Raw genomic sequence first — 26935 nt, 5'->3', positions numbered from 1 at the left:
GGGTCGTTTCTGCAGCCGCGGCAACACCACTTAAAGGGCAGGTGTCGGGCGGTAACTTTTTATTTTGGCCGACTGCCAGCACCTGCCCCCTTCCCCTTTCTTCTTCGGGGTGTCGGCCGCGATCGCACAGCCCGGCGCTCCTCTTCATCCGACACCCCACTCCCCGGTGGTCCAGCAGGGCCCCAGTGTGCACAGTGCTAGGCCCCTCCCCTTTAATCAGGGAGGGAGGTCTGCTATGACATAGTGCTTTGTGCCGACGGGCGTGGCGCTGTTACACGAAGAGCCGTGAAATTCACTGGTAGCGCCTCAAGACGGAGGAGAGCGCTTCCAGTAGCACCCTGCCTCCTGCTTGGGGCGCTACCGCTGAATTTAATGCGCAGGGGCGCTAACTTTTTTGGGGTGCTAAAATTAGCCCCGGTGACGTTAGCGACCCAAAGGGGGCGCCACCGAATTTCCCCCTAAGAGTCTAAATGGGCTGGAGGAGCAGAGGGATCCTGGGACACAGATACACAAATCACTAAACGTAGCAACACAGGTTAATAAGGCCATTAATAAAAAGTACTGGGGTACATTCCGAAAGGAGCCTTCTGTTCCGTGTCTAGGAGCTCTGACCCATGGCAGAGAGCGGCTGGGACACGTTTCTCACACGCCTTGAGATTAACCCGCACGGCAACTTTGCTGTCAGTGAAGAGAGACAAGAAAGACCAAAGTGCCGTTTGCCCCTCTCAGTGTGGCCCTGAAGGACTGTGTCCAGGCTGGAGTTCTGTTCCCACCGTACGATCCTCCCCCAGATTGTCCTTTCTGAGCTCCAGCCAGGTGATGCTAAACACTCAGGTGGGAAAGACAAAAATCTACAACAATGTGTTTAAAACAAAGTTGATTTATTTGACATCTATCCAGAATATTAAACACCAGCCCAATTCCCGGAGTTATTAACATCAGCAGAAACAATCCCCACCTGGTCAGAATGAACATGGTTCAGTCCTGGATGTGATTAACAGCAGCAACAACAGAATCCACCCCCTGCAGTCACTTGTGAACTCGCTGGTGTGTCAGGAGGTGGGATGAGCTAGTGAATCCCTTCCTACACACGGAGCAGGTGAATGGCCTCTCCCCGGTGTGAACGCGCTGATGTGTCAGCAGGTTGGACGAGCGAGTAAATCCCTTCCCACACTGAATGCAGGTGAACTGCCTCTCCCCAGTGTGAACTCGCTGGTGTGTCAGCAGATTGGATGAATCAGTGAATAACTTCCCACACTCAGAGCAGGTGAATGGCCTCTCCCCGGTGTGAGTGCGCTGGTGTGTCAGGAGGTGGGATGACTGAGTGAATCCCTTCCCACACTCAGGGCAGGTGAACGGCCTCTCCCCAGTGTGAACTCGCTGGTGTATCAGCAGGGTGGATGAACGAGTGAATCCCTTCCCACACATGGAGCAGGTGAATGGCCTCTCCCCAGTGTGAGTGCGCTGGTGTATAGTGAGCTCAGATGATCGCCTGAACCCAGTCCCGCAATGCGAGCACCTGAACGGTCTCTCGTCAGTGTGAACACGTTGATGGCGCATCAGTTCCCTGGAACCTTTAAAGCAATTCCCACAGTCCGAGCAGTTAAAAGGTCTCTCATTAGTGTGAACTCGCTGGTGTATCAGCAGGTTGGATGAATGAGTGAATCCCTTCCCACACTCAGAGCAGGTGAACGGCCTCTCCCCGGTGTGAACATGCTGGTGTATCAGCAGGTTGGATGACTGAGTGAATCCCTTCCCACACTCAGAGCAGGTGAATGGCCTCTCCCCGGTGTGAGTGCGCTGGTGTGTCAGGAGGTGGGATGACTGAGTGAAACCCGTCCCACACTCGGAGCAGGTGAACGGCCTCTCCCCGGTGTGAATGCGCTTGTGTCTCGATAGGCCAAAGGGTTGGCTGAAGCCTCGTCCACACACAGAACACGTGTACGGTTTCTCCCCGCTGTGAACGGTGCTTTTTGCTTCCATGTTCAGAGGCCGATGATATTCAGATCCGATGAGTCCAGTGACGGTCAGATCTTGACGTGATGTTTGGTTTGAGTTTCCTGTCTGCAAATCCTCCCCTTCCAGTGCCCTGTAAAATTAATTTAAAACAGGGAGCTTGAGAGACAACCCACAAGAAAACAAAGGCAGGTTGTGAAATTGAGCTCAGTGAATCTGGTCATTTGTGGGGCCGGCACTAGAAAAAAGTGACCATGAAAGCTGCCGGATTGTCATAAAAACCCAACTGGTTCATTAATGTCCTTCAGGGAAGGGAATCCGCCACCTGGTCTGGGCCTACACAAGACTCTGGCCTCTATGGGAGGAGAGAGAGAGAGAGAGAGAGAGGTGGGTGTGGGAGGGGGAGTGGGCGAAGGAAAGGAACTTTATACATCTGCAACTCGACCAGAACTTTGATAGAACATCCCAAACCCGCGACCTCCACCACCTAGAAGGACAAGGGCAGCTGTTGTATGGGAGCACCATCACCTCCAAGTTCCCCTCCAAGTCACACATCATCCTGACTCAGATATATTCATCGTTGCTGGGTCATAATCCTGGAACTCCTTACCGAACAACATTGTGGGAATACCTTCACCACACGGACTGCAGTAGTTCAAGAAGGCGACTCACCACCCCCTTCTCAACGGGAAACTGGGGATTGGCAATACAGGAAACTTTCGTTTAAACGGAGGTGAAATATCCGGAATGCTCTATCCACCGGCAAAATTCAGGAGTCGGTTCAGATAACTTTTTTTTTTACTTTTAGCTGCTTTTTTTCTCCATTTGTGGCTCTGCAAGCGTCTAGCTGAAGCTGTTGATTAGCTACAGAGACGCTTGCAAGCTGCGCTGACTATTGTGAAGCTGTTGCTAAGCAACAGGGTTTGTTGCTTCAGACGGAGCGCAGAAGCTCCGTATCTTTTAACAAAAGCGCTCGTTTCTCCGGCAGTGTTGATCGACCGGCACCAGCTCGGTCCCGTCAGTGCCGGATACCAGAAAGTTTCCTGTACTTGCTGCTCTTGCTAGCTACACCCACATCCCAAGAATGAATTAAAACAAATCTGTAGATGTAAACTGGATTAAAAGCCTGTACAGAAATACTTGTTCCTAAAACAATACTCTTTTACATTGCACGGACAGTGTCTGTGTAACAACCTAATCGCCCCTAGAATCCACCTCCCTTGACAGTCTCACATTGGAAATTGTTGGGTCCTCCTGGGCTCAGAAGTACTGGGGGTTAAACCCAGCAGCTTCTCCTCCATCTCAAACTGAAACATAGAAACATAGAAACATAGAAGATAGGAGGAGTAGGCTATTCGGCCCCTCGAGTCTGCTCCGCCATTCAATGCGATCATGGCTGATCATCCAAATTCAGTCCCCGGTCCCTGCTTTCTCCCCATACCCCTTGATCCCTTTAACTTTAAGAAATATATCCAACTCCTTCTTGAATCTATTTAATGTATTGGCCTCTACTGCCTTCTGTGGTAGAGAATTCCACAGGTTCACCACACTCTGGGTGAAGAAATTCCTCCTCATTTCTGTCCTAAATGGCTTACCCCGTAACCTTAGACTGTGACCCCTGGTTCTGGACTCCCCGACCATCAGGAACATCCTTCCTGCATCTAGTCTGTCCAGTCCTGTCAGAATTTTATAAGTTTCAATGAGATCCCCTCTCATTCTTCTAAACTCCAGCGAGTACAAGCCCAATCGTCCCAATCTCTCCTCATACATCATTCCTGCCATCCCAGGTATCAGCCTGGTGAATCTTCATTGAACTCCTTCCATGGCAAGAACATCCTTCCTCAGATAAGGCAACCAAAACTGCACACCATACTCAAGATGTGGTCTCACCAAGGCCCTGTACAACTGCAGCAAGGCATCCTTGTTCCTGTACTCAAACCCTCTCGCTACGAAGGCCAACATACCATTTGCCTTCTTAACCACCTGCTGTACCTGCATGCTTATCTTCAGCGACTGGTGCACAAGGACACCCAGGTCTTGTTGCACTTCCCCTTCTCCCAATCTATTGCCATTCAGATAATAATCTGCCTTCCTGTTTTTGCCACCAAAATGGATTACCTCACATTTATCCATGTTATATTGCATCTGCCATGCTTCTGCCCAATCACACAACCTGTCCAAATCATCCTGTAGTTTCTCGGCATCCTCCTCACAGCACACACGCCCACCCAGCTTTGTGTCGTCTGCAAATTTGGAGACATTACATCTAGTTCCCTTGTCTAGATCATTAATATATATTGTGAATAGCTGGGGTCCAAGGACCGATCCCTGCGGTACCCCACTAGTCACTGCCTGCCATTCGGAAAAAGACCCGTTTATTCCAACTCTTTGCTTTCTGTCTGCCAACCAGTTCTCTATCCAAGCCAATACCTTGCCCCCAATCCCAGGTGCCTTAACTTTACACACTAATCTCTTATGCGGGACCTTATCGAAAGCCTTCTGAAAGTCCAAATACACAACATCCACTGGTTCTCCCTTATCTATTTTACTAGTTACATCCTCAACAATGAAGCAACAAAAAGACCTACACAGGCGGCCAGGGACCTACCTTCCGTCAGCCTGCAATAAAACTCTTCCCCACAGCCGCTGAATAATGGCGGCCGCAGCACCCACAATTCACCACGCCCCAGAAACCGCTCTATCCAACGTGCTTATTTACCCGCTGAGAGTGCGTATGCTCCCCGGGGCCGCGGGCCATTCTGGGTGCCTGGCTCCTGTTCTTTTTCCTGAGTCGGACTCAGTGGAACTGGCTGAAGAAACCGGGAAGCGGCGGCTCGGATGGGGGAGGTGCTGCACCCTGGGATTCCTGGTGCCGGAGCCCTGGCCGCACGTCCACCGGGCCCGGCCGCTCTGATTCTGATTGAGTTTTTGATGAGGTAACAGAAATGGTTAATGAGGGCAATGTGGTTAATGTGGTGTACATGGATTTCCAAAAGGCGTTCGACAAAGAGCCACATAATAGGCTTGCCAGCAAAGTTGAAGGCCATGGAATAAAAGGGACAGTGGCAGCATGGATATGAAATTGGCAAAGTGACAGGAAACAGAGAGCAGTGGTGAACGGTTGTTTTTCGGAAAGGAGGAAGGTACACAGTGGTATTCCCCAGGGGTCGGTACTAGGACCACTGCTTTTCTTGATATATATTAATGACTTAGACTTGGGTGTACAGTGCACAATTTCAAAATATGCAGATAACACAAAACTTGGAAGTATAGGGAACAGTGAGGAGGATAGTGATAGACTTCAAGAGGACATAGACAGGCTGGTGGAATGGGCAGACACGTGGGAGATGAAATTTAACGCAGAAAAGTGCAAACTGATATATTTTGGTAGGAAGAACGAGGAGAGGCAATATAAACTAAAGGGTATAAGATTAAAATGTGTGCATGAACAGAGAGACCTGGGGGTATGTGTGCACAAATCATTGAAGGTGGCAGGGCAGGTTGAGAAAGCAGTTAAAACTGCATACGGGATCCTGGGCTTAATAAATAGAGGCATAGAGTCCAAAAGCAAGGAGGTTATGATGAACCTTTATAAAACACTGGTTCGGCCTCAACTGGAGTATTGTGTCCAATTCTGGGCCCCGCACTTTATGAAGGATGTGAAGGCCTCAGAGAGGGTGCAGAAAAGATTTACAAGAATGGTTCCAGGGATGAGGGACTTCAGTTACGTGGATAGACTGGAGAAGCTGGGGTTGTTCTCCTTAGAGCAGAGAAGATTGAGAGGAGATTTGATAGAGGTGTTCAAAATCACGAGGGGTCAGGAGAGAGTAGAGAGAGAGAAACTGTTCCCATTGGCGGAAGGGTTGAGAACCAGAGGACACAGATTTAAGGTGATTGGCAGAAGAACCAAAGGCGACATAAGGAAAAACTTTTTTACGCAGCGAGTGGTTAGGATCTGGAATGCACTGCCTAAAAGGGTGGTGGAGGCAGATTCAATCACAGCTTTCAAAAGGGAATTGGATAAGTGCCTGAAGTAAAGACATTTGCAGGGTTACGGGGAAAGGGCAGGGAGTGGGACTAGCTGAAGTGGTCTTGCAGAGAGCTGGCACGGACTCGACAGGCTGAATGGCCTCCTTCTGTGCTGTAACCATTCTATGATTCTATAAAATATTAGAAAGTTTGTTCCACAGAAGCATAGGGTTTATCTGCTTTTATTGATGAATTTTAAAAAGTTTCTATTAAAACCTGAGCCAGTGTGTTGTGGGCCAAAGAGCCTTGTGTCCAATGAGGGGAATAAAGGCCCACAGCCTCCCCTGGCCCCGGGCCCTGAACAAGGGACTGGAAAAACTCGCTGCCCTGCGGATCAGACAATCAGCCGGCGCTAGTCCCGCCCCTCGGGCTCCCCAATTGGTTGGAGGACCCGCCCCCGGCTCGCTCCTCCAGCCCCGCCCCGCCCGCTCGCTCCCTATTGGTCGGAAGCTCCCGTCAATCAGGCCGCGAGCCCAAGTCATGTGTCCCCGAGGAGATCACGTGCGCCGTCCAACTGCCGCCGCTCGTTCCGGGGCCTTGCCGACTCAGGTTTTTCTATTTCTCTTTATTCTCTCCCGATCCACCCCCCCCACCCCGCGCAATTCTCCACCCAATCGGAGCGGAGAAAACTCACTTTGCGTCATCGATCGCGACTCTGGAACCGACACCAAGGCCTTTCCCCGGAATGGCCCGCGCCGACTCCGTCCGGCAGGATCCGAGTGCGCAGGCGCAGCTCCGTGTGGGTGAGGGGGGTTGGTGTCCTCTGGGCATGCGTGGTTGTTGCCCTTCGTGACCGGGAGGGGTCGCTGTGCCGGACTCGGCCCAAACCGCCGCCCCGTGTGCGCATGCGCGGATGCTCGGCTGTCAATCAGCCAGAAGAGGGCGCTGGTGAGACCAATGACGTAAGAAAGACTTGCATTTCTATAGCGCCTTTCACCACCACTGGACGTCCCAAAGCGCTTTACAGCCAATGAAGTAGAGTCACTGTTGTAATGTAGGAAACGCAGCAGCCAATTAGCGCACAGCAAGCTCCCACAAACAGCAATCTGATAATGACCAGATAATCTATGTTTTTTGTTATGTTGATTGAGGGATAAACACATTGGCTAGGACACCAGGTGTAACTCCCCTGCTCTTATTCAAATAGTGCCATAGGAACATTGACGTCCACCTGAGAGAGCAGATGGGGCCTCGGTTTAACGTCTCCTCCAAAAAACAGCACCTCCGACAGTGCCGCACTCCCTCAGCACTGCACTGGAGTGTCAGCCTGGATTTTTTGCGCTCAAGTCTCTGGAGTGGGACTTGAACCCACAACTTTCTGACTCAGAGGCGAGAGTGCTACCCACTGAGCCACTGGCTGACACTAAAGAACAAGCAGTTCTGACGAAAGGTCATCGACCTGAAACGTTAACTCTGTTTCTCTCTCCACAGATGCTGCCTGACCTGCTGAGTATTTCCAGCATTTTCTGTTTTTGTTAAAGAAACGAGGGAGTGATTGCTGACAGGAAGAATGTTGGGTCGTCCTGCGCATGCGCACCTCCCTGACGGTTGAGGCGAAACACTGACTCGCCCCCACCTGAGCCGCTCACATGTACCAGATGTTGTGGCTTCGTAAGCGCGCCCGATGTTCCAACCACGGGGTTTTGTGCGCTGAGCATGCGCATTGCGGACCGATCGGGACGGGTGATTGTAGAGCAGGAGGGAGAGCGTGGGGGCCATGAGCACATGCGCGGGACTCAGAGTCAACAGAGCGCTTTCTGCAGCGCCGGGGGCTTGTGGGTATTACAGCCGCCATTACTGCTGATCCTTTCAACCAACCTGTGCAGCAGCTGGGGCCTGAAAATCAGCTTCACTGCCCCTAGGTTCGGAAAGGGGAAAATTAAACAACGGTTTGCCTCTGATCCTTTTCTGAACTCGATTTACAGGGTTATAGAAGTGGAGCAGTTACAGGCGGGAAGCTCAGACGAAACATCACGTCAAAATCTGACAGAGTCGCTCGATTCATCAGGACATGAATATCATCGGCCTTTGCACATGGAAGGAGAAAGCAGCGATGACAAACCGCACGTGTTCAGTGTGTAGACACGGATTCAGCCAATCGCCTGACCTGGTGAGACACATGCACCGTCACACCGGGGAGAAACCGGGTTTAGGTGGGGACGGTGGGAAGGGAGTCAGTTCCCCGTCTGCATTGGAAGTTCAACGGCGCAGTCACACCAGGGACAGTCCATTCACCTACTCCGTGTGTGGAAAGGGATTTGTTTGTTCATCCCACCTGCAAACACACCAGCGAGTTCACACTGGGGAGAGACCATTTCAATGTCCTGACTGTGGGAAGAGCTTTAAAAGCCCCAGGATCTGAAGGGACACCAGCTTGTTCACACTGATGAGAGGCCATTTACATGTTCTGACTGTGGGAAGAGCTTTAAAAGCCCCGGGGATCTGAAGGGACACCAGTGCCTCCACACTGTGGAGAGGCCATTCACCTGCTCCGTGTGTGGGAAGGGATTCTTGCAGTCCTCCACCCTGCTGACACACCAGCTTGTTCACACTGATGAAAGGCCATTTAAATGTTCTCACTGTGGGAAGAGCTTTAAAATCCCCCAGGAGCTCAAGCAACACCAGTGAGTTCACACTGGGGAGAGGCCGTTCACCTGCTTCGTGTGTGGGAAGGGATTCACTCAGTTATCCACCCTGCAGACACACCAGCGAGTTCACACTGATGAGACCCTTTAAATGTTCTGACTTGTGGGAAAAGCTAAAAAAGCCCTGGGGAGCTGAAGAGACACCGGCTCCTACACGCTGGGGAGAGGCCGTTCACCTGATCCGTGTGTAGGAAGGGATTCGCTCGGTCCTCCAACCTGGTGGCCCATCAGCGAGTTCACACTCGAGAGAACCCCTTTAAATGTTCTGGCTGTGGGAAAAGCTTTAAAAGCTCCAGGGAGCTGAAGAGACATCGGCTCCTATACACTGGTGAGAGACCGTTCACCTGCTCTGTGTGGGGGAACGGATTCACTCAGTCATCCACCCTCCTCACACCAGCTTGTTCACACTGACGAGAGACCCTTTAAATGTTCTGACTTGTGGGAAGAGCAATAAAAGCTTAAGAACCTTAAGAGACACCAGCGTGTTCACACTGATCATAGAATCTAACAGCACAGGAGGAGGTGATTCGGCCCATCGAGTCTGTGCCGGCTCTTTGAAAGAGCTTTCCAATTTAGTCCCACACCCCAGCTTTATCCCCAGAACTCTGCAAACTAGTCCTCTTCAAGGACATGTCCAATTACTGTTTGAAAGTTCCTGTGGAACCTGATTCCAGCATCCTTTCAGATGGTGCGTTCCAGATCTTAACAACCCTCTGTGTGAAAACAATTCTCCTCATTTCCCTCTAGTTCTTTTAGCAACTATTTTAAATCTGTGACCTTTGGTTACCGACCCACTTGCCAGAGTGAACAGTTTCTCCCTACTTGCTCGATCAAAACCCCTCATCATTTTGAACACCTCTATTAGGTCTCCTCTTAACCTTCTCTGCTCTAAGGGGAACAATCCCAGCTTCTCCAATCTCTCCACATAACTGAAGTCCCTCATCCCTGGTACCATCCTGGTCAACCTCCTCTGCACCCTCTCCAAGGCCTTGACATCCTTCCTAAAGTGTGGTGCCCAGAACTGTACACAAGACTCCAGCTGAGGCCAAAACCCTGCAGCTGTACAACACCCTGGTTAGACCACACCTGGAGCACTGTGAGCAGTTCTGGGCACCACACCTTAGGAAGGATATATTGGCCTTGGAGGGAGTGCAGCGTAGGTTTACCAGAATGATGCCCGGACTTCAAGGGTTAAGTTACGAGGAGAGATTACACAAATTAGGGTTGTATTCCCTGGAATTTAGAAGATTAAGGTGTGATCTGATCGAAGTTTTCAGGATATTAAGGGGAACAGATAGGGTAGATAGAGAGGAACTATTTCCGCTGGTTGGGGATTCTAGGACTGGGGGGCCATAGTCTAAAAATTAGAGCCAGACCTTTCAGGAGTGAAATTAGGAAACACTTCTACACACAAAGGATGGTAGAAGTTTGGAACTCTCTTCTGCAAACGGCAATTGATGCGAGATCAATTGTTAATTTTCAATCTGAGATTGATCGGTTTTTGTTACCCAAAGGTATTAAGGGATATGGGCCAAAGGCGGGTGTATGGAGTTAGGTCACAGATCAGCCATGATCACATTGAATGGCGGAACAGGCTCGAGGGGCTGAATGGCCTCCTCCTGTCCTGATACAAAGATGGGTGGGAAAGCAAGTTGTGCAGGGGACTCAAAGAACCTGCAAAGGGATATAGACAGGCTAAGTGAGTGGGCAAACATTTGGCAGATGGAGTATAATGTGGGAAAGTGTGAGGTTATACACTTTGGAAAAATAAAAAAACAAATTATTATTTAAATGGAGATTACAAAATGCTACAGTTCAGCAGCACCTGGGGGTCCTTGTGTATGAAACACAAAAAGTTACCATGCAGGTACAGCAAGTAATCAAAAAGGCAAATGGGATGTTGGCCTTTATTTCAAGGGGGTTGTAGTATAAAAGCAGGGAAGTCCCGCTACAACTGTACAGGGTATTGGTGAGACCACACCTGGAGTACTGCGTACAGTTTTGGTCTCCTTATTTAAGGAAGGATATACTTGCCTTGGAGGCAGTTCAGAGACGATTCACGAGGTTGATTCCAGAGATGAAGGGGTTAACTTATGAAGAAAGGTTGAGCAGGCTGGGCCTATACTCATTGGAATTTAGAAGAATGAGAGGTGATCTTATTGAAACATATAAGATACTGAGGGGGCTCGACAAGGTAGATGCAGAGAGGATGTTTCCCCTCATGGGGGAATCTAGAACGCAGGGGCACAGATTTAGATGAAAGGGTCGCCCTTTTAGAACGGAGATGAGGAGGAATTTCTTCTCTCAGAGGGTCGTAAATCTGTGGAATTCTCTGCCGCAGAGAGCTGTGCAGGCTGGGTCATTAAATACATTTAAGGTGGAGATAGACACATTTTTGCAAGATAAGGGAGTGAAGGGTTATGGGGAGCGAGCAGGGAAATGGCTTTGAGCCCAAGATCAGCCATGATCTTACTGAATGGTGGAACAGGCTCGAGGGGCTGAATGGCCTCCTCCTGTCCTATGTTTCTCACTAGTGATTTGTAAAGGTTTAGTATAACTTCCTTGTTTTTGTATTCAATGGCCCTATTTACAAAGCCAAGTATCCCATACGTTTTCTGAAACCTCACCAACTTGCCGTGGCACTTTCAAAGATTTGTGAATATGGACCCCCAGGTCCCTCTGCTCTTGCACCCCCTCAAAATAGTCCCATTTAGATTATACAGCCTCTCCCTGTTGTTTCTCCCAAAGTGCGTCACTTCACACTTGTCCTCATTTAATTTCACCTGCCTTGTGTCTGCTCATTTCACAGTCTGTCTCTGTCCTCCTGAAGTCTGCTACTACTATGCTCACTATTTACTACGTTGCCAAGTTTTGTATCATCTGCAAACTTTGAAATTATACACCTGTACCCAAGTCCAGGTCAGTTATATATAACAAGAAAAGCAATGGTCCTAATCCTGACCCCTGGGGGAACCCACTGCATACTTCCCTCCAGTCAGAATAACATCCCTCAGCACTGCTCACTGTCTCCTATCCCTCAGCCAATTATATACACAAATTACCATCAGCCCTTTAATTCCCTGTGCTTCTATTTTCCGAGTACGTCTCTTGTGTGGTACTTTATCAAATGCCTTTTGAAAGTCCATAAGAAATAGGAGCAGGAGTAGGCCATATGGCCCCTCGAGCCTGCTCCGCCATTCAATAAGATCATGGCTGATCATCGATCTCCATATCCCTCGATTCCCCTAGAGTCCACAATCTATCTGTCTCAGCCTTGAATATACTCAAAGACTCAGCATTCACAGCCCTCTGGGGCAGAGAATTCCAAAGATTCACAACCCTCTGAGTGAAGAAATTCCTCCTCATCTCAGTCTTAAATGGCCGGCCCCTTATCCTGAGACTGTGCCCCCTAGTTCTAGACACTCCAGCCAGGGGAAACAACCTCTCAGCATCTACCCTGTCAATCCCCTTCAGAATCTTGTATGTTTCAATGAGATCACCTCTCATTCTTCTAAACGCCAGAGAGTATCAGCCTATTCTACACAATCTCTCATCATAGGACAGCCCCCTCATCCCAGGAATCAATCTAGTGAACCTTCGTTGCACCGCCTCCAAGGCAAGTATATCCTTCCTTAGATAAGGAGACCAAAACTGTGCCCAGTACTCCAGGTGTGGTCTCACCAAGGCCCTGTACAATTGGAGCAAGACTTCCTTACTCTTATACTCCAACCCCCTTGCAATAAACGCCAACATGCCATTTGCCTTCCTTATTGCTTGCTGTACCTGCATGCTAGCTTTCTGTGTTTCTTGCATGAGGACACCCAAATCTCTCTGAACATCAACATTTGAAAGTTTCTCACCATTTAAAAAATATTGTTTTTCTATTCTTCCTACCAAAGTGAATAACCTCACATTTCCCCACATTACACTCCATCTGCCACCTTACTGCCCATTCACTTAGTCTGTCTATATCCCTTTGCAGACTCTGTGTGTTCTCCTCACAGCTTACTGTCCCACCTAGCTTTGTATCATCAGCAAACTTGGATACATTACACTCGGTCCCTTCATCTAGGTCATTAATATAGATTGTAAATAGCTGAGGCCCAAACACTGATCCTTGCGGCACCCCACTAGTTACAGCCCGCCAACCAGAAAAAGGTCCGTTTATCCCTACTCTCTGTTTTCTGCCTGTTAACCAATCCTCTATCCATGCTACTATATTACCCCCAACCCCGTGAGCCCTAATCTTGTGTAATAATATTTTATGTGGCACCTTGTCGAATGCCTTTTGGAAATCCAAATATACTTAGATACATAGATACATAGAAGATAGGAGCAGGAGTAGGCCATTCGGCCCTTCGTGCCTGCTCCGCCATTCGATGAGATCATGGCTGATCCTTTAATTCAGTATCCCATCCCCGCCTTCTCTCCGTAACCCTTAACCCCTTTTGCCCGTAGAAATATATCTAATTCCCTCTTAAATATATTTAATGAGCTGGCGTACACTGCCCTCTGTGGCAATGAGTTCCACAGGTTCACCACTCTCTGAGTGAAGAAATTCCCCCTCATCTCTGTCCTAAATGGTTTAGCCCTTATCCTTAAATTATGTCCTCTAGTTCTGTTCTCACCCGCCAAGGGAAACATTCCTTCTGCATCCAGTCTGTCTAGACCTGTCAGAATTTTATACACTTCTATGAGGTCCCCTCTCAATCTTCTAAACTCCAGTGTGTACATCCCTAAACTACATAGTCTCTCCTCATAGGTCATTCCCGCCATTCCTGGTATCAGCCTGGTGAATCGCCGCTGCACCCCCTCCATGGCAAGAACATCCTTCCTCAGATGAGGCGACCAAAACTGTACACAGTACTCGAGGTGTGGTCTCACCAGTGCCCTGTACAGCTGCAGCAAGGTATCCCTGTTCCTGTATTCTAACCCTTTTGCTATGAAGGCCAGCATACCGTTTGCCTTCTTGACCGCCTGTTGCACCTGCATGCTCGCCTTCAGTGACTGGTGTACAAGAACACCCAGGTCTCTCTGTACTTCCCCCTCTCCCAATCTATTGCCATTTAAATAATAATTTGCCCTCCCGTTCCTGCACCCAAGGTGGATAACTTCGCACTTGTCCACATTATAGTGCATCTGCCATTTATCCGCCCAATCGCCCAGTCTGTCCAAATCGCTCTGGAGCTTCCTGGTCTCTTCCTCTGAGCCCACCCCCCCTCCTAGTTTAGTGTCGTCTGCAAATTTGGAAATGCTGCATCCGACTCCCTGATCCAGGTCATTAATGTAAATTGTGAACAGCTGGGGGCCCAGGACAGATCCCTGTGGTACCCCACTTGTTACTGCCTGCCATTCAGAAAATGAGCCGTTTATTCCAACTCTCTGTTTTCTATCTGACAGCCAGTTCCCTATCCACGCCAAAACTTTCCCCTTTATCCCATGAGCCTCAATTTTCCATGCTAATCTTTTATGTGGGACCTTATCGAAGGCCTTTTGGAAGTCCAGGTACACCACATCTACTGGCTCTCCCCCATCTATTCTACCAGTTACTCCCTCAAAAAATTCCAATAGATTAGTCAAGCACGATTTACCCTTTGTAAATCCATGTTGACTCTGTCCTATCCTGTCCCCATTTGCTAAGTGCTCCGCTATTTCATCCTTAATGATGGACTCCAGCATTTTGCCCACAACTGATGTAAGGCTTACAGGTCTGTAATTACCTGCTTTTTCCCTACCCCCCTTTTTGAATAGTGGGGTAACGTTAGCTACCCTCCAATCCATCGGCACTGTTCCCGAGTCTAATGAATTCTGAAAAATCATCCTTAGTGCATCCGCTATCTCTAGGGCCACCTCCTTCAGTACCCTAGGATGCATGTTATCAGGCCCTGGGGATTTGTCCACCTTCAATCCCTTTAGCTTCCTTAACACCATATCCTTAGAGATATTGATTTGCGTCAGTTCCTCCTTTGCCAATGTCCCTATTTTTCCCGATATCCCAGGGAGGTTTTTTGTGTCTTCCTTCGTAAAGACTGACCCAAAGTATGCATTTAGTTGATCTGCCATTTCCTTATTTCCCATTATATATTCCCCCGTATCTGACTGCAATGGACCAACTTTGGTTTTCACCAGTCTTTTCCTTTTGATATATTTATAAAAGCTTTTGGAGTTAGTTTTTATATTTTCCGCCAGCTTGTTTTCGTAAGCTATTTTGCCCCTCTTGATCATGCCCTTTGCCCTCCTTTGCTCTATCTTAAACTGTTCCCAATCTTCCGCTCTGGCGCTTTTTTTGGCTATTTTATACGCCTTATCTTTGGATTTTATGCTGTCTCTAATTTCCCCTGTTATCCACGGTTGAGTCACCTTTTTAGATTTCCTTTTATGCCAGATTGGTATAAACAATTTTTGCAATTTTGTCATTCTATCTTTAAATGTTTGCCATTGTTTATCTACCTCCAGTCCTCCCAGGAACGTTGTCCAATCAGACCTACTCAGTTCCCGTCTCATGGCATCATAATTCCCCTTGTTTAAATTCAGGACCTTAGTCTCTGAGTCAATTTCTTCGCTCTCCATTTCGAGTGAGAAATCGATCATGTTATGATCGCTCTGACCCAAGGGTCCCCGTACAACAAGATTACTGATTAGTCCCTTCTCATTGCACAGTACCCAGCCCAGTACCCTACATCCACTGGTTCCCCTTTATCTACCCTGCTAGTTACATCCTCAAATAACTCTAATAAATTTGTCAAACCCCATTTCCCTTTCATAAAACCATGTTCACTCAGCCTACCCATGTTATGATTTTCTAAGTGCCCTGATACAACTTCCGTAACAATGGATTCCAGCATTTTCCCCAACGACTGATGTCAGGCTAACTGGCCTGTCGTTCCCTGTTTTTTCTCTCCCTCCTTTCTTGAATAGCGGTGTTACATTTGCGACCTTCCAATCCACTGGGACCGTTCTAGAATCTCGGGAATCTAGTGAATTTTGGAAGATCAAAACCACTATCTCTTCAGCCACCTCTTTTAGAACCCTAGGATGTAGGCCGTCAGGTCCAGGGGATTTGTCGGCTTTTAGTCCCATTAGTTTCTCCAGTACTTTACATTAAGTTCCTCACCCTCATTAAACCCTCGGTTCCCCACCATCTTTGGTATGCTTTTGTGTCTTCTACTGTGAAGACAGATACAAAATATTTGTTTTAACGTTTCTGCCATTTCCTTATTCCCCATAATAATTTCTCCTGTCTCTACCTCTAAGGGACCAACGTTGTCAGCTGTGGCTCAGTGGGCAGCTGATTATCAAGATGTTGTAAATGTTCTTAATGTTCAATAAAGTATATTTATAGAAAAAATAGTTGGTAGCTCACTCGCCCGAGTCAGAAGGTTGTGGGTTCAAGTCCCACTCCAGAGACTCGAGCACATAAAGCTAGGCTGACACTCCAGTGCAGTGCTGAGGGAGTGCTGCACTGTCGGAGGGGCCGTCTTTCTGATGAGACGTTAAACCGAGGCCCCGTCTGCCCTCTCAGGTGAATGTAAAAGATCCCATGGCACTATTTCGAAGAGGAGTCGGGAAGTTATCCCCGGAGTCCTGGCCAATATTAATCCCACAACCAACATAACAAAAACAGATTATCTGGTCATTATCACATTGCTGTTTGTGGCAGCTTGCTGTGCGCTGCCACATTTCCCACATTACAACAGTGACTCCACTTCAAAAAGTACTTCATTGACTGTAAAGCGCTTTGAGACATCTGCTGGTCGTGAATGGCGCTATATAAATGCAAGTCTTTCTTCACTTATGCTACTCTCTTCCTCTTTGATGATTTCATTTAATTTTTAAACATTTAAGAAATTATTGCAGTGACAAAGGCGGTCTCTGAAACTGCAGGAAATTTGTCTTTAAATAAGCTTTTTTTAAATTTATTATTTTTAAAATTTGCCAGGCCCGCAGTCTGCGGCCACTCTCCCAGATTCCAGCCCCAGCTCTGTGCTGCCTGCGGCCCCTCTCCCAGATTCCAGCCCCAGCTCTGTGCTGACTGTGGCCCCTCTCCCAGATTCCAGCCCCAGCTCTGTGCTGCCTGCGGCCCCTCTCCCAGATTCCAGCCCCAGCTCTGTGCTGCCTGCGGCCCCTCTCCCAGATTCCAGCCCCAGCTCTGTGCTGACTGCGGCCCCTCTCCCAGATTCCAGCCCCAGCTCTGTGCTGACTGCGGCCCCTCTCCCAGATTCCAGCCCCAGCTCTGTGCTGCCTGCGGCCCCTCTCCCAGATTCCAGCCCCAGCTCTGTGCTGCCTGCGGCCCCTCTCCCAGATTCCAGCCCCAGCTCTGTGCTGACTGCAGCCCCTCTCCCAGATTCCAGCCCCAGGCTCTGTGCTGACTGAGCTGCTCTCACCTGGGGACAGCGCGTCACAATCGGCCCAGCGCACCTGAGCTGGAGACCCAGGGCCCGCCCCCTTGCCGCGCCGCCATTGGTTGGAGGACCCGGGCCCACCCTCTTCCTATCGGCCAGAGCTCCCGTCAGTCACAGGCCGGGCCGGCCTCCATCCACCTGAATGGGCCTCTTCCTCTGATGACGTCACAATCCGGCCAGCCTCAGCGCCGGGGAGGAAGGTCCCGCCCCCTAGCCACGCCGCCATTGGTTGGAGGACCAGACCGCCCAGATCAGTCCTCCCAGCTCAGCCCTCTTCCTATTGGTCAGCGCTCCCGTCAGTCACAATCACTTTGTTCCGGCTCACTCCGCCACAGCGCGCGGTTCAATCCGCTCCGTCCGCTGTCCGTGTTGGGCCCGCCCGACTCTCAGGTTTGGTTTTTCTCGACTTTTACTTTATAATCCCGCTCTCCGCTCCCCCCTCACCTCGATTTAAATCGATTCCCCAACATTTTACTTTACCCGGCCGCTGATTCCGCCTCTTCCCCGGGCCCGGCCTCCCGTCTGTTCCTGGCGGCCCCGTGTTGTGGTGAGGGGCCGAATGAGCATGCGCGGCCCCGCCTCGCCACATTTAAAGGGACACCCACCCCCTCCACATTTAAAGGGACACCCACCCCTCCACATTTAAAGGGACACCCACCCCCTCCACATTTAAAGGGACACCCACCTCCTTCACATTTAAAGGGACTCCCTCCCCCGCTCTTGTGTTCTTCAGATTAAACAAAGAAGAAACATAGAAGATAGGAGCAGGAGTCGGCCATTCAGCCCCTCGAGACTGCTCCACCATTCAATGAGATCATGGCTGATCATCCAAATTCAGTACCCTGTCCCTGCTTTCTCCCCAATATTTAATGAATTGGCCTCTGCTGCCTTCTATGGTAGAGAATTCCACAGGTTCACCACTCTCTGGGTGAAGTAATTCCTCCTCATCTCTAAGTCTAAGGATAAGGGGTAAGCCATTTAGGACAGAGAAGAGGAGGAATTTCTTCACCCAGAGAGTGGTGAACCTGTGGAATTCGCTACCACAGAAGGCAGTTGAGGCCAATTCATTAAATGTATTCAAGAAGGAGTTAGATATATTTCTTAAGGCTAAAGGGATCAAGGGATATGGGGAGAAGACAGGGACAGAGTACTGAATTTGGATGACCAGCCATGATCTCATTGAATGGTAGAGCAGGCTCGAGGGGCCGAATGGCCTACTCCTGCTCCTATCTTCAATATTTCTATGCGACCTATGGTTCTGGAATCCATGACCATCGGGAACATGCTTCCTGCATCTAGTCTGTGTAGTGCTGTTAGAATTTTATACGTTTCAATGAGATCCCCTCTCATTCTTCTGAACTCCAGCGAGTATAAGCCCAGTCGACCCAATCTCTCCTCATACGTCATTCCTGCCATCCCAGGCATCAGTCTGGTGAATCTTCACCGCACTCCCTCCATGACAAGAACATCCTTCCTCAGATAAGGCGACCAAAACTGCACACAATACTCAAGGAGTGGTATCACCAAGGCCCTGTACAACTGCAGCAAGACATCCTTGTTCCTGTACTCAAACCCTCTCGCTACCAAGGCCAACATACCATTTGCCTTCTTAACCGCCTGCTGCACCTTCATGCTTACCTTCAGTGACTGGTGCACAAGGACACCCAGTTTGAATCATAATTCAGTTAAATTTAGGGTAGTTCTGGAAAAGGACACATTTAGACCAGGAGTAAAAGTTCTCAATTGGGGAAAAGCCAATTTCACGAAGACGTAGGAACAGGAGTAGGTCATTTGGCCCCTCGAGCCTGCTCTGCCATTCAATAAGATCATGGCTGATCTGATCTTGGCCTCAACTCTACTTCCCTGCCCGTTCCCCATAACCCTTGACTCCCTTATCGTTCAAAAATCTGTCTATCGCCACCTTAAACACACTCAATGACCCAACCTCCACAGCTCTCTTTGGGAAGAGAATTCCAAAGGTCAGAGGCTGGGTATCCTGGGACAAGTGTCTCACCTCCTGACTCCCCAAAGCCTTTCCACCATTTACAAGGCACAAGTCAGGAGTGTGATGGAATACTCTCCACTTGCCTGGATGAGAGCAGCTCCAACAACACTCAAGAAGCTCGACACTATCCAGGACAAAGTAGCCCACTTGATTGGCACCCCAGCCACCACCTGAAATATTCACTTGCTGCACCACCGGCGCACTGTGGCTGCAGTGTGTACCATCTACAAGATGCACTGCAGCAACTCGCCAAGGCTTCTTCGGCAGCACCTCCCAAACCCGCGACCTCTACCACTTAGAAGGACAAGGGCAGCAGGTGCATGGGAACACCACCACTTGTAAGTTCCCCTTCAAGTCACACACCATCCTGACTTGGAAATATATCGCCGATCCTTCATCGTCACTGGGTCAAAATCCTGGAACTTCCTGCCTAACGGCCCTGTGGAAGTACCTTCACCACAAGGACTGTAGCGGTTCAAGAAGGTGGCTCACTACCACCTGCTCAAGGGCAATTAGGGATGGGCAATAAATGTTGGCCTTGCCAGTGACGCCCATGAATGTAGAGGGTGCTGTATTCTGTATCTGTATCTGTATTCTGTATCTCATCCCTGCTGTACCTGTCCTGGGAGTGTTTAATGGGACAGTGCAGAGAGAGTCTTAATCTGTATCTAACCCATGCTAATCATCCACTTCATTTTTTAAATAGAATAATAAACTTTAACAATTTAATCTCATCTTCTAACCCTTTCTAAATTTGTGCTAGTTGCCCATGCGCCGAATGTATCCGAGCATTGCTCCAATGGACGCCGCGCAGCTCATCCCGGTGTCTGAAATCACAGGAATGAACTTTCATTGATTTTCTCCTCCTCCTCCTATTGCTTGCTCTAAATGTATCTCTGCGCTCCTCAGCCGGGCGAGACAATGGCGGCGGCTGTTACCCAGAATGCTCCGCAATGAAGAATAGGCCCTATCAATGCTGCAGGGGCCTGGTGCGCAGGCGCGGCTTGAGGTGGGGCGGGTCCCGCGTGTGCGCAGTCAGTGCCGCCAGTCGGGTGATGGTGGCGGAAGGCGGAGAGAAGATTCCGGAGCGGGGAGGCGGAGGGGCGCAGGGGAGCAATGGAACTGGCGGGGAGGCTTTATAAACACCCGGTTTAGGCCTCAAACCCCTGAATAAGAACCTACGGGTCCTGCGTTTGCCCCGAGCGGGGCGGCGGCTGCTGGGCTTTCTCCCGGTGACAGGCCCGGCTCAACGGCCGCCACCTTGAGAGGCCGAGTGTGCAGCGGGGCGCATGCGCAGCCCCCTTGGGCCAGGGAGCAGGAGGAGAGAATGTTGTCAATTTCTGTCCTGGACTCTCAGTGATGGCTTTTGTAAACTCCTTTCACAGGCTGTGAGATGGGCAGGATTGACAGACGGGGAAACTCAAACCAAACAGCACATCAAGATCTCAGAGAGTCACTCCATTCATCAGGACCTGAAATTCATCGGCCTTTTGAGTGTGGAAGGAGAAATGTTTGGGAGGTAAGTAGCACGGAGTCCAGTTCTACGGAGTATTGCTTCTACAGAGTACTGAACTCGGGAATTGGGTGAGTGAGCGAATTCGATGAGGTGGGGGTAAGAGTTGCTGTTGATACGTAAAAAAAATATAAACAACTGGGGTTTAATTACATAGATACATAGAAGATAGGAGCAGGAGTAGGCCATTCGGCCCTTCAAGCCTGCTCCGCCATTCAATGAGATCATGGCTGATCATCCAAATTCAGTACCCGGTCCCTGCCTTCTCCCCATATCCCTTGATCCCTTTAGCCTTAAGAAATATATCCAACTCTTTCTTGAATATACTTAATGAACTGGCCTCCACCGCCCTCTCTGGCAGAGAATTCCACAGGTTCACCACTCTCTGGGTGAAGAAATTCCTCCTCATTTCAGTCCTAAATGGCTTACCCCTTATCCTTAGACTATGACCCCTGGTTCTGGACTCCCCGGCCATCAGGAACATCCTTCCTGCATCTAGTCTGTCCAGGCCTGACAGAATTTTATAGGTTTCGATGAGATCCCCTCTCAATCTTCTAAACTCCAGTGAGTATAAGCCCAATCGACCCAATCTCTCCTCATACGTCATTCCTGACATCCCAGGTATCAGCCTGGTGAATCTTCGCTGCACTCCTTCCATGGCAAGAACGTCCTTCCTCAGGTAAGGCGACCAAAACTGCACACAATACTCAAGGTGTGGTCTCACCAAGGCCCTGTACAACTGTAGCAAGACATCCTTGTTCTTGTACTCGAACCCTCTTGCTACGAAGGCCAACATACCATTTGCCTTCTTAACCGCCTGCTGCACCTGCATGCTTACCTTCAGCGACTGGTGTACAAGAACACCCAGGTCTCTTTGCACTTCCCCTTCTCCCAAACTATTACCATTCAAATAATAATCTGCCTTCCTGTTTTTGCCACCAAAGTGGATAACCTCACATTTATCCACATTATAGTGCATTTGCCATGTTTCTGCCCAATCACCCAACCTGTCCAAATCGTGCTGGGGTTTCCCGACATCCTCCTCACAGCATACCCTCCCCCCCAGCTTTGTGTCGTCTGCAAATTTGGAGATATTATTACATCCAATTCCCTCGTCCAGATCATTAATATATATTGTGAACAGCTGGGGTCCTAGGACCGATCCTTGCGGTACCCCACTAGTCACTGCCTGCCACTCGGAAAACGACCCGTTTATTCCAACTCTTTGCTTTCTGTCCGCCAACCAGTTCTCTATCCAAGTCAATACCTTGCCCCCAATCCCATGTGCCTTAATTTTGCACGCTAATCTCTTATGCGGGACCTTATCGAAAGCCTTCTGAAAGTCCAAATACACCACATCCACTGGTTCTCCCTTATCTATTTTACCAGTTACATCCTCAAAAAATTCCAGTAGATTAGTCAAGCATGATTTACCTTTTGTAAATCCATGTTGACTTTGTCCGATCCAGTCACTGCTTTCCAAGTGCTCTGCTATTACATCTTTTATAATGGACTCCAGCATTTTCCCCACTACCGATGTCAAGCTTACCGGTCTATAATTCCCCGCCTTTTCTCTACCACCTTTTTTGAATAGTGGAGTAACATTAGCTACCCGCCAATCCATGGGTACCGTTCCAGAGTCTATCGAGTTCTGGAAGATGACCAGCAATGCATCTACTATTTCTAGGGCCACTTCCTTAAGTACCCTGGGATGTAGATTAGGACTGTGGGCTAAGTTACAGTAAAGATCTAAAGCATATAACTAAATGTCATAAATTAAACAAGGTTATTACCTAGATTAAAAGCTATTAATAGACAATTGGGTATTTCAAAACTTGAAAACCTAATTAGTTAAATAAAATACAATAGAGATGGCAGGGCTGGTGATGTGTTGCCACTGTAGCATGTGGGAGTTGGTGGACCCCAGTGTGATCCACAGCAACCACATAGAGTCATAGAGGCACAGAAGGAGGCCATTCGGCCCATCGAGTCCGTGCCAGCTCTCTGTAGAGCAATCCAGTCAGTCCCACTCCCCCGCTCTATCCCCGTAGCCCTGCAAGTTTATTTCCCTCAAGTGCCTATCCAGTCTCCCCTTGAAAACATTGAGTGTCTCCGCTTCCACCACTTCCGTCGGCAGCGAGTTCCAGGTCCTCACCAGTGGCTGTGTAAAAAAGTTTTCCCTCACGTCCCCCCTGTATCTCTTGCCCAAAACCTTAAATCTGTGTCCCCTAGTCCTTGTACCATCAACTAGTGGGAACAGCCTTTCCCCATCTAGCCTATCCAAACCTGTCATAATCTTGTACACCTCGATCAAATCACCCCTCAACCTCCTTTGCTCTAATAAAAACAAATCCAGCTTCTCCAACCTGTCCTTGTAGCTAAGATCCCCAATCCCCGGAACCATTCTGGTAAATCTCCTCTGCACCCTCTCAAGGGCCTTCACATCCTTCCTAAAGTGTGGTGACCAGAAGTGTCTGCAGCTCGAGGAACTTCGGCTCAGAGTTGATGAGCTGGAGTCCGAGCTTCGGACACTGCGATACATCAGGGAGGGAGAAAGTTACCTGGACTCTTTGATCCAGGAGGCAGTCACACCCCTTACGTTAAATACTTCAGATTTGGTCCGTGGTGAGGGACAGGACGGTGTGACTACGAGTGAGGCAGGTATGGGGATCCAGAAGGTAACATTGGAGGAACCTCAGCCCTTGCACTTGTCCAACAGGTATGAGGTTCTTGCAGCCTGTGTGGACGAGAGCAGGGACTGCAGGGAGGATGAGCAAACTGACCAAAGCAGCATGGTACAGGGGGCCATTCAAGTTGGGGGAGTAAAAAGGACTGTAGTAGTGGTAGGGGACAATATAGTTAGGGGGATAGATACTGTTCTCTGTAGCCGAGAGCGTGAGTCCCGAAGGCTATGTTGCCTGCCCGGTGCCCGGGTTAAGGATATCTCCCCTGGGCTGGAGAGGAACTTGGAGTGGGAGGGGAAGGATCCAGTTGTCGTGGTCCACACAGGTACCAATGACATCGGTAGGACTAAGAAAGAGGTTCTACTGAGGGAGTACGAGCAGCTAGGGGCTAAATTAAAAAGCAGAATCACAATGTAATCTCTGGATTACTACGTGAGCCATGAGCAAATTGGCATAGGGTCAATAAGATCAGAGAGTTGAATGCGTGGCTCAAGGATTGGTGTGGGAGAAATGGGTTTCGATTCATGGGGCACTTGCACCAGTACTGGGGAAAGAGGGACCTGTTCCGTTGGGACGGGCTTCACTTGAAGTGTGCGGGGACCAGTGTCCTGGCGAATCGAATAACTAGGGCTGTAGATAGGGCTTTAAACTAAATAGTGGGGGGGGTGGGTTCAGGTGAGGGGAAACCTAGAAAGTTAAAGAGAAAGGACAAGGCAATAGTGCAGGGTAGCGATAGGGGTAATGATAACCAGAGCGTGACAGGAAGGGACAGAGTGTACAAGCATTAGAGTGTACCAGCAAATAAGGCCAGAGTAGGGAAAAATGGTAAAAAGACTAAATTAATGGCTCTTTATCTGAATGCACGCAGCATTCGTAACAAGATAGATGAGTTGACGGCACAAATAGAAATAAATGGTTATAATCTGATCGCCATTACAAAGACGTGGTTACAAGGTGACCAAGGCTGGGAACTGAATATTCAGGAGTATTTGATATTTTGGAAGGATAGGCAAAAAGGAAAAGGAGGTGAGGTAGCTCTGTTGATAAAGGATGAGATCAGTACAGTGGTGAGAAATTATCTTGGCTCGGAAGATCAAGATGTAGAATCAGTTTGGGTGGAGATAAGAAATAATAAGGGAAAGAAGTCACTGGTGGGAGTGGTCCACAGGCCCCCGAACAGTAGCTGCACTGTAGGACAGAGTATAAATCAAGAAATAATGGGGGCTTGTAAGAAGTTACTGCAATAATCTTGGGTGATTCTAATCTTCATATCAATTGGACAAATCAAATTGGCAAAGGTAGCCTTGAGGACGAGTTCATAGAGTGTATTCAGGACATATTCTTAGAACAATATGTTGTGGAACCTATTAGGGAACAGGCTATTTTAGATCTGGTAATGTGTAATGAGACAGGATTAATTAATGATCTCATAGTAAAGGATCCTCTAGGGAACCTGCTCATTACATGATAGAATTTCACATTCAGTTTGAGGGTGAGAAACTTGGGTCTGAAACTAGTGTCTTAAACTTAAATAAAGGCAATTACAAGGGTATGAAGACAGAGTTGACTAAAGTGAACTGGGAAAATAGATTAAAAGTTAAGATGGTAGATAAGCAGTGGCAGACTTTTAAGGAGATATTTCATCATTCTCAGCAAAGATATATTCCAGTGAGAAAGACTCTGAGAAGGATGAACTAAGGAAGTTAAGGATGGTATCAAATTGAAAGAAAAGACATACAATGTTGTGAAGATTAGTGGTGGGGGATTTTTAGAGACTTGCAAAGGATGACTAAAAAAATAATGGACTGAGAATAATAGAGGGAGAACATTGATTGAGAGTAAACTAGCAAGAAATATAAAAAGAGACAGTAAGAGCTTCTACAAGTATATAAAAAGGAAGAGAGTAGCTAAAGTAAACGTTGGTCCCTTAGAGGATGAGACTGGGGAATTAATAATGGGAAACAAGGAATTTGAACAAATATTTTGTATCTGTCTTCATGGGAGAAGACACTAAAAGCATCCCAATAATAGTGGAAAACCAAGGGGCAAAAGGGAGGGAGGAACTTAAAACAATCACTCTCACTAGAGAAAAAGTACTAGGCAAATTAATAGGGCTACAGGCTGACAAGTCCCCTGGACCTGATGGCCTGCATCCTAGGTTGATTCCTGGGATGAAGGCGTTGCCTTAGGAGGAAAGGTTGAGCAGGTTGGGCCTATACTCATTGGAGTTTAGAAGAATGAGAGATGATCTTATTGAAACATGTAAGATTCTGAGGGGGCTTAACAGGGTGGATGCTGAGAGCTCAGCACGTGAGTGCAAAAGACAAGGCTGAAGCGTTTCCCACCATCTTCAGCCAGAAGTGCCGAGTGGATGATCCATATCGGCCTCCTCCTGCAGTCCCCACCATCACAGAAGCCGGTCTTCAGCCAATTCGATTCACTCCACATGATATCAAGAAACGGCTGAGTGCACTGGATACAGCTGTTGTGGAGTATTTTAAACCAACACTCGACACAAGGTTTTAGATTGGTCTTTATTGCACCGGTGGGGAAACAGTCTGCTCTGTCTTAGCCAGACCTTTCCAAATTGGTGCAGCAAACACGACATTTTTATACATTACAACACACATGTCAAAATTCATTCCTGCCACCTGATTGGACCTTGGCCCGCATGCATCCTCACTGATTGGTTGCCTATGCCACGTTACATTAAAGTACCGCCTTTATCATCGGCCGTTATCCCCCAAGCTGTTGTTGCACCTATGACCTTTGTTTATGCCGGATGGGTCTCATCAACATTGTACTTCTGACTCATTGTCCTCCTTTCCTGCCTCTCTAGGCCTCTTTCATTGTTTTACTTCCCTGCCAGAACAGAACTTACATCCTCTTAGGACTCTTATGGTTCCATGTCCGGCTATGTTATCTCCACTGCCAATTCAGCAACTTAGAAAAAGCTTACTACAGCAAAGTATGGTCTTTCTTACACCATTCAGTGAAACTGTCAGCGATGTCAGTTTAACTCTTTCCCCACTGCACAGACACACACACATACAGTCAGACAGACACACACACACAGATACTCACAAAAATACAGTCAGACACATTTTTTCTGCATGAACTTTTATTATTAATTTCAAAAACTTTAAGAAAAAGGTGGGAGTGATGGGTGGAGGGTTCTTAAAGGGACAGGGACTCTCCTTTTCAATGTGATTTTCATTAAAGGGACCGGGAGCATCCTTGCCTGTGGAGGACCAATTTTAAAAGAACAGCATCTCGAAATCGGGTGCTGTCTGCGTGTGAACCACCTCCTCCCAATTTCCTGCCGAGCGATCCTTGCGGGCACCACTCCACTCTAGTAGTGGCTCCTAGAATCATACAGCACAGAAGGAGGCCATTCAGCCCATCGTGCCTGTGCCAGTTCTTTGAAAGAGCTCTCCATTTAGTCCCACTCCCCTGCTCTGTCCCCATAGCCCTGCAAATTTTTCCCCTTCAAGCATTTATCCAATTCCCCATTGAAAGTTATTATTAAACATAGAAACATAGAAGATAGGAGCAGGAGTGGGCCATTCGGCCCCTCGAGCCTGCTCCGCCATTCAATGCGATCATGGCTGATCATCCAAACTCAGTACCCTGTCCCTGCCTTCTCCCCATATCCCTTGATCCCTTTAGCCTTAAGAAATATATCTAACTCCTTCTTGAAT

At 48.5% G+C, this 26935-nt stretch overlaps 2 protein-coding genes across 2 annotated transcripts in view; one reads left to right on the top strand and one right to left on the bottom strand.

Annotated features, from left to right (window-relative positions):
* Positions 1-26935, top strand: part of LOC147091821 (uncharacterized) — a 171515-nt gene that overhangs the window by 94651 nt on the left and 49929 nt on the right. Inside the window, exon 2 of the mRNA XM_085976626.1 lies at positions 20423-20556. The gene's annotated coding sequence lies outside the window, so the exon portion shown is untranslated. The remainder of the gene's footprint in view (positions 1-20422; positions 20557-26935) is intronic.
* Positions 901-17578, bottom strand: LOC147091822 (uncharacterized). The gene is made up of 2 exons (XM_085976873.1): positions 17513-17578; positions 901-2089 (listed from the first exon to the last, which is right to left on the bottom strand). The coding sequence occupies exon 2, from the start codon at positions 1981-1983 to the stop codon at positions 1030-1032; it is 954 nt and encodes a 317-aa protein (XP_085832999.1). The 5' UTR covers positions 1984-2089; positions 17513-17578; the 3' UTR covers positions 901-1029.

Source organism: Somniosus microcephalus, unplaced genomic scaffold, assembly GCF_052327205.1.
Source record: "Somniosus microcephalus isolate GS21.2 unplaced genomic scaffold, FLI_Smic_1.0 unresolved_chr3, whole genome shotgun sequence".
In the NCBI taxonomy this organism is placed as follows: Eukaryota; Metazoa; Chordata; class Chondrichthyes; order Squaliformes; family Somniosidae; genus Somniosus; species Somniosus microcephalus.
This window is presented reverse-complemented; position numbering and strand designations above follow the sequence as displayed.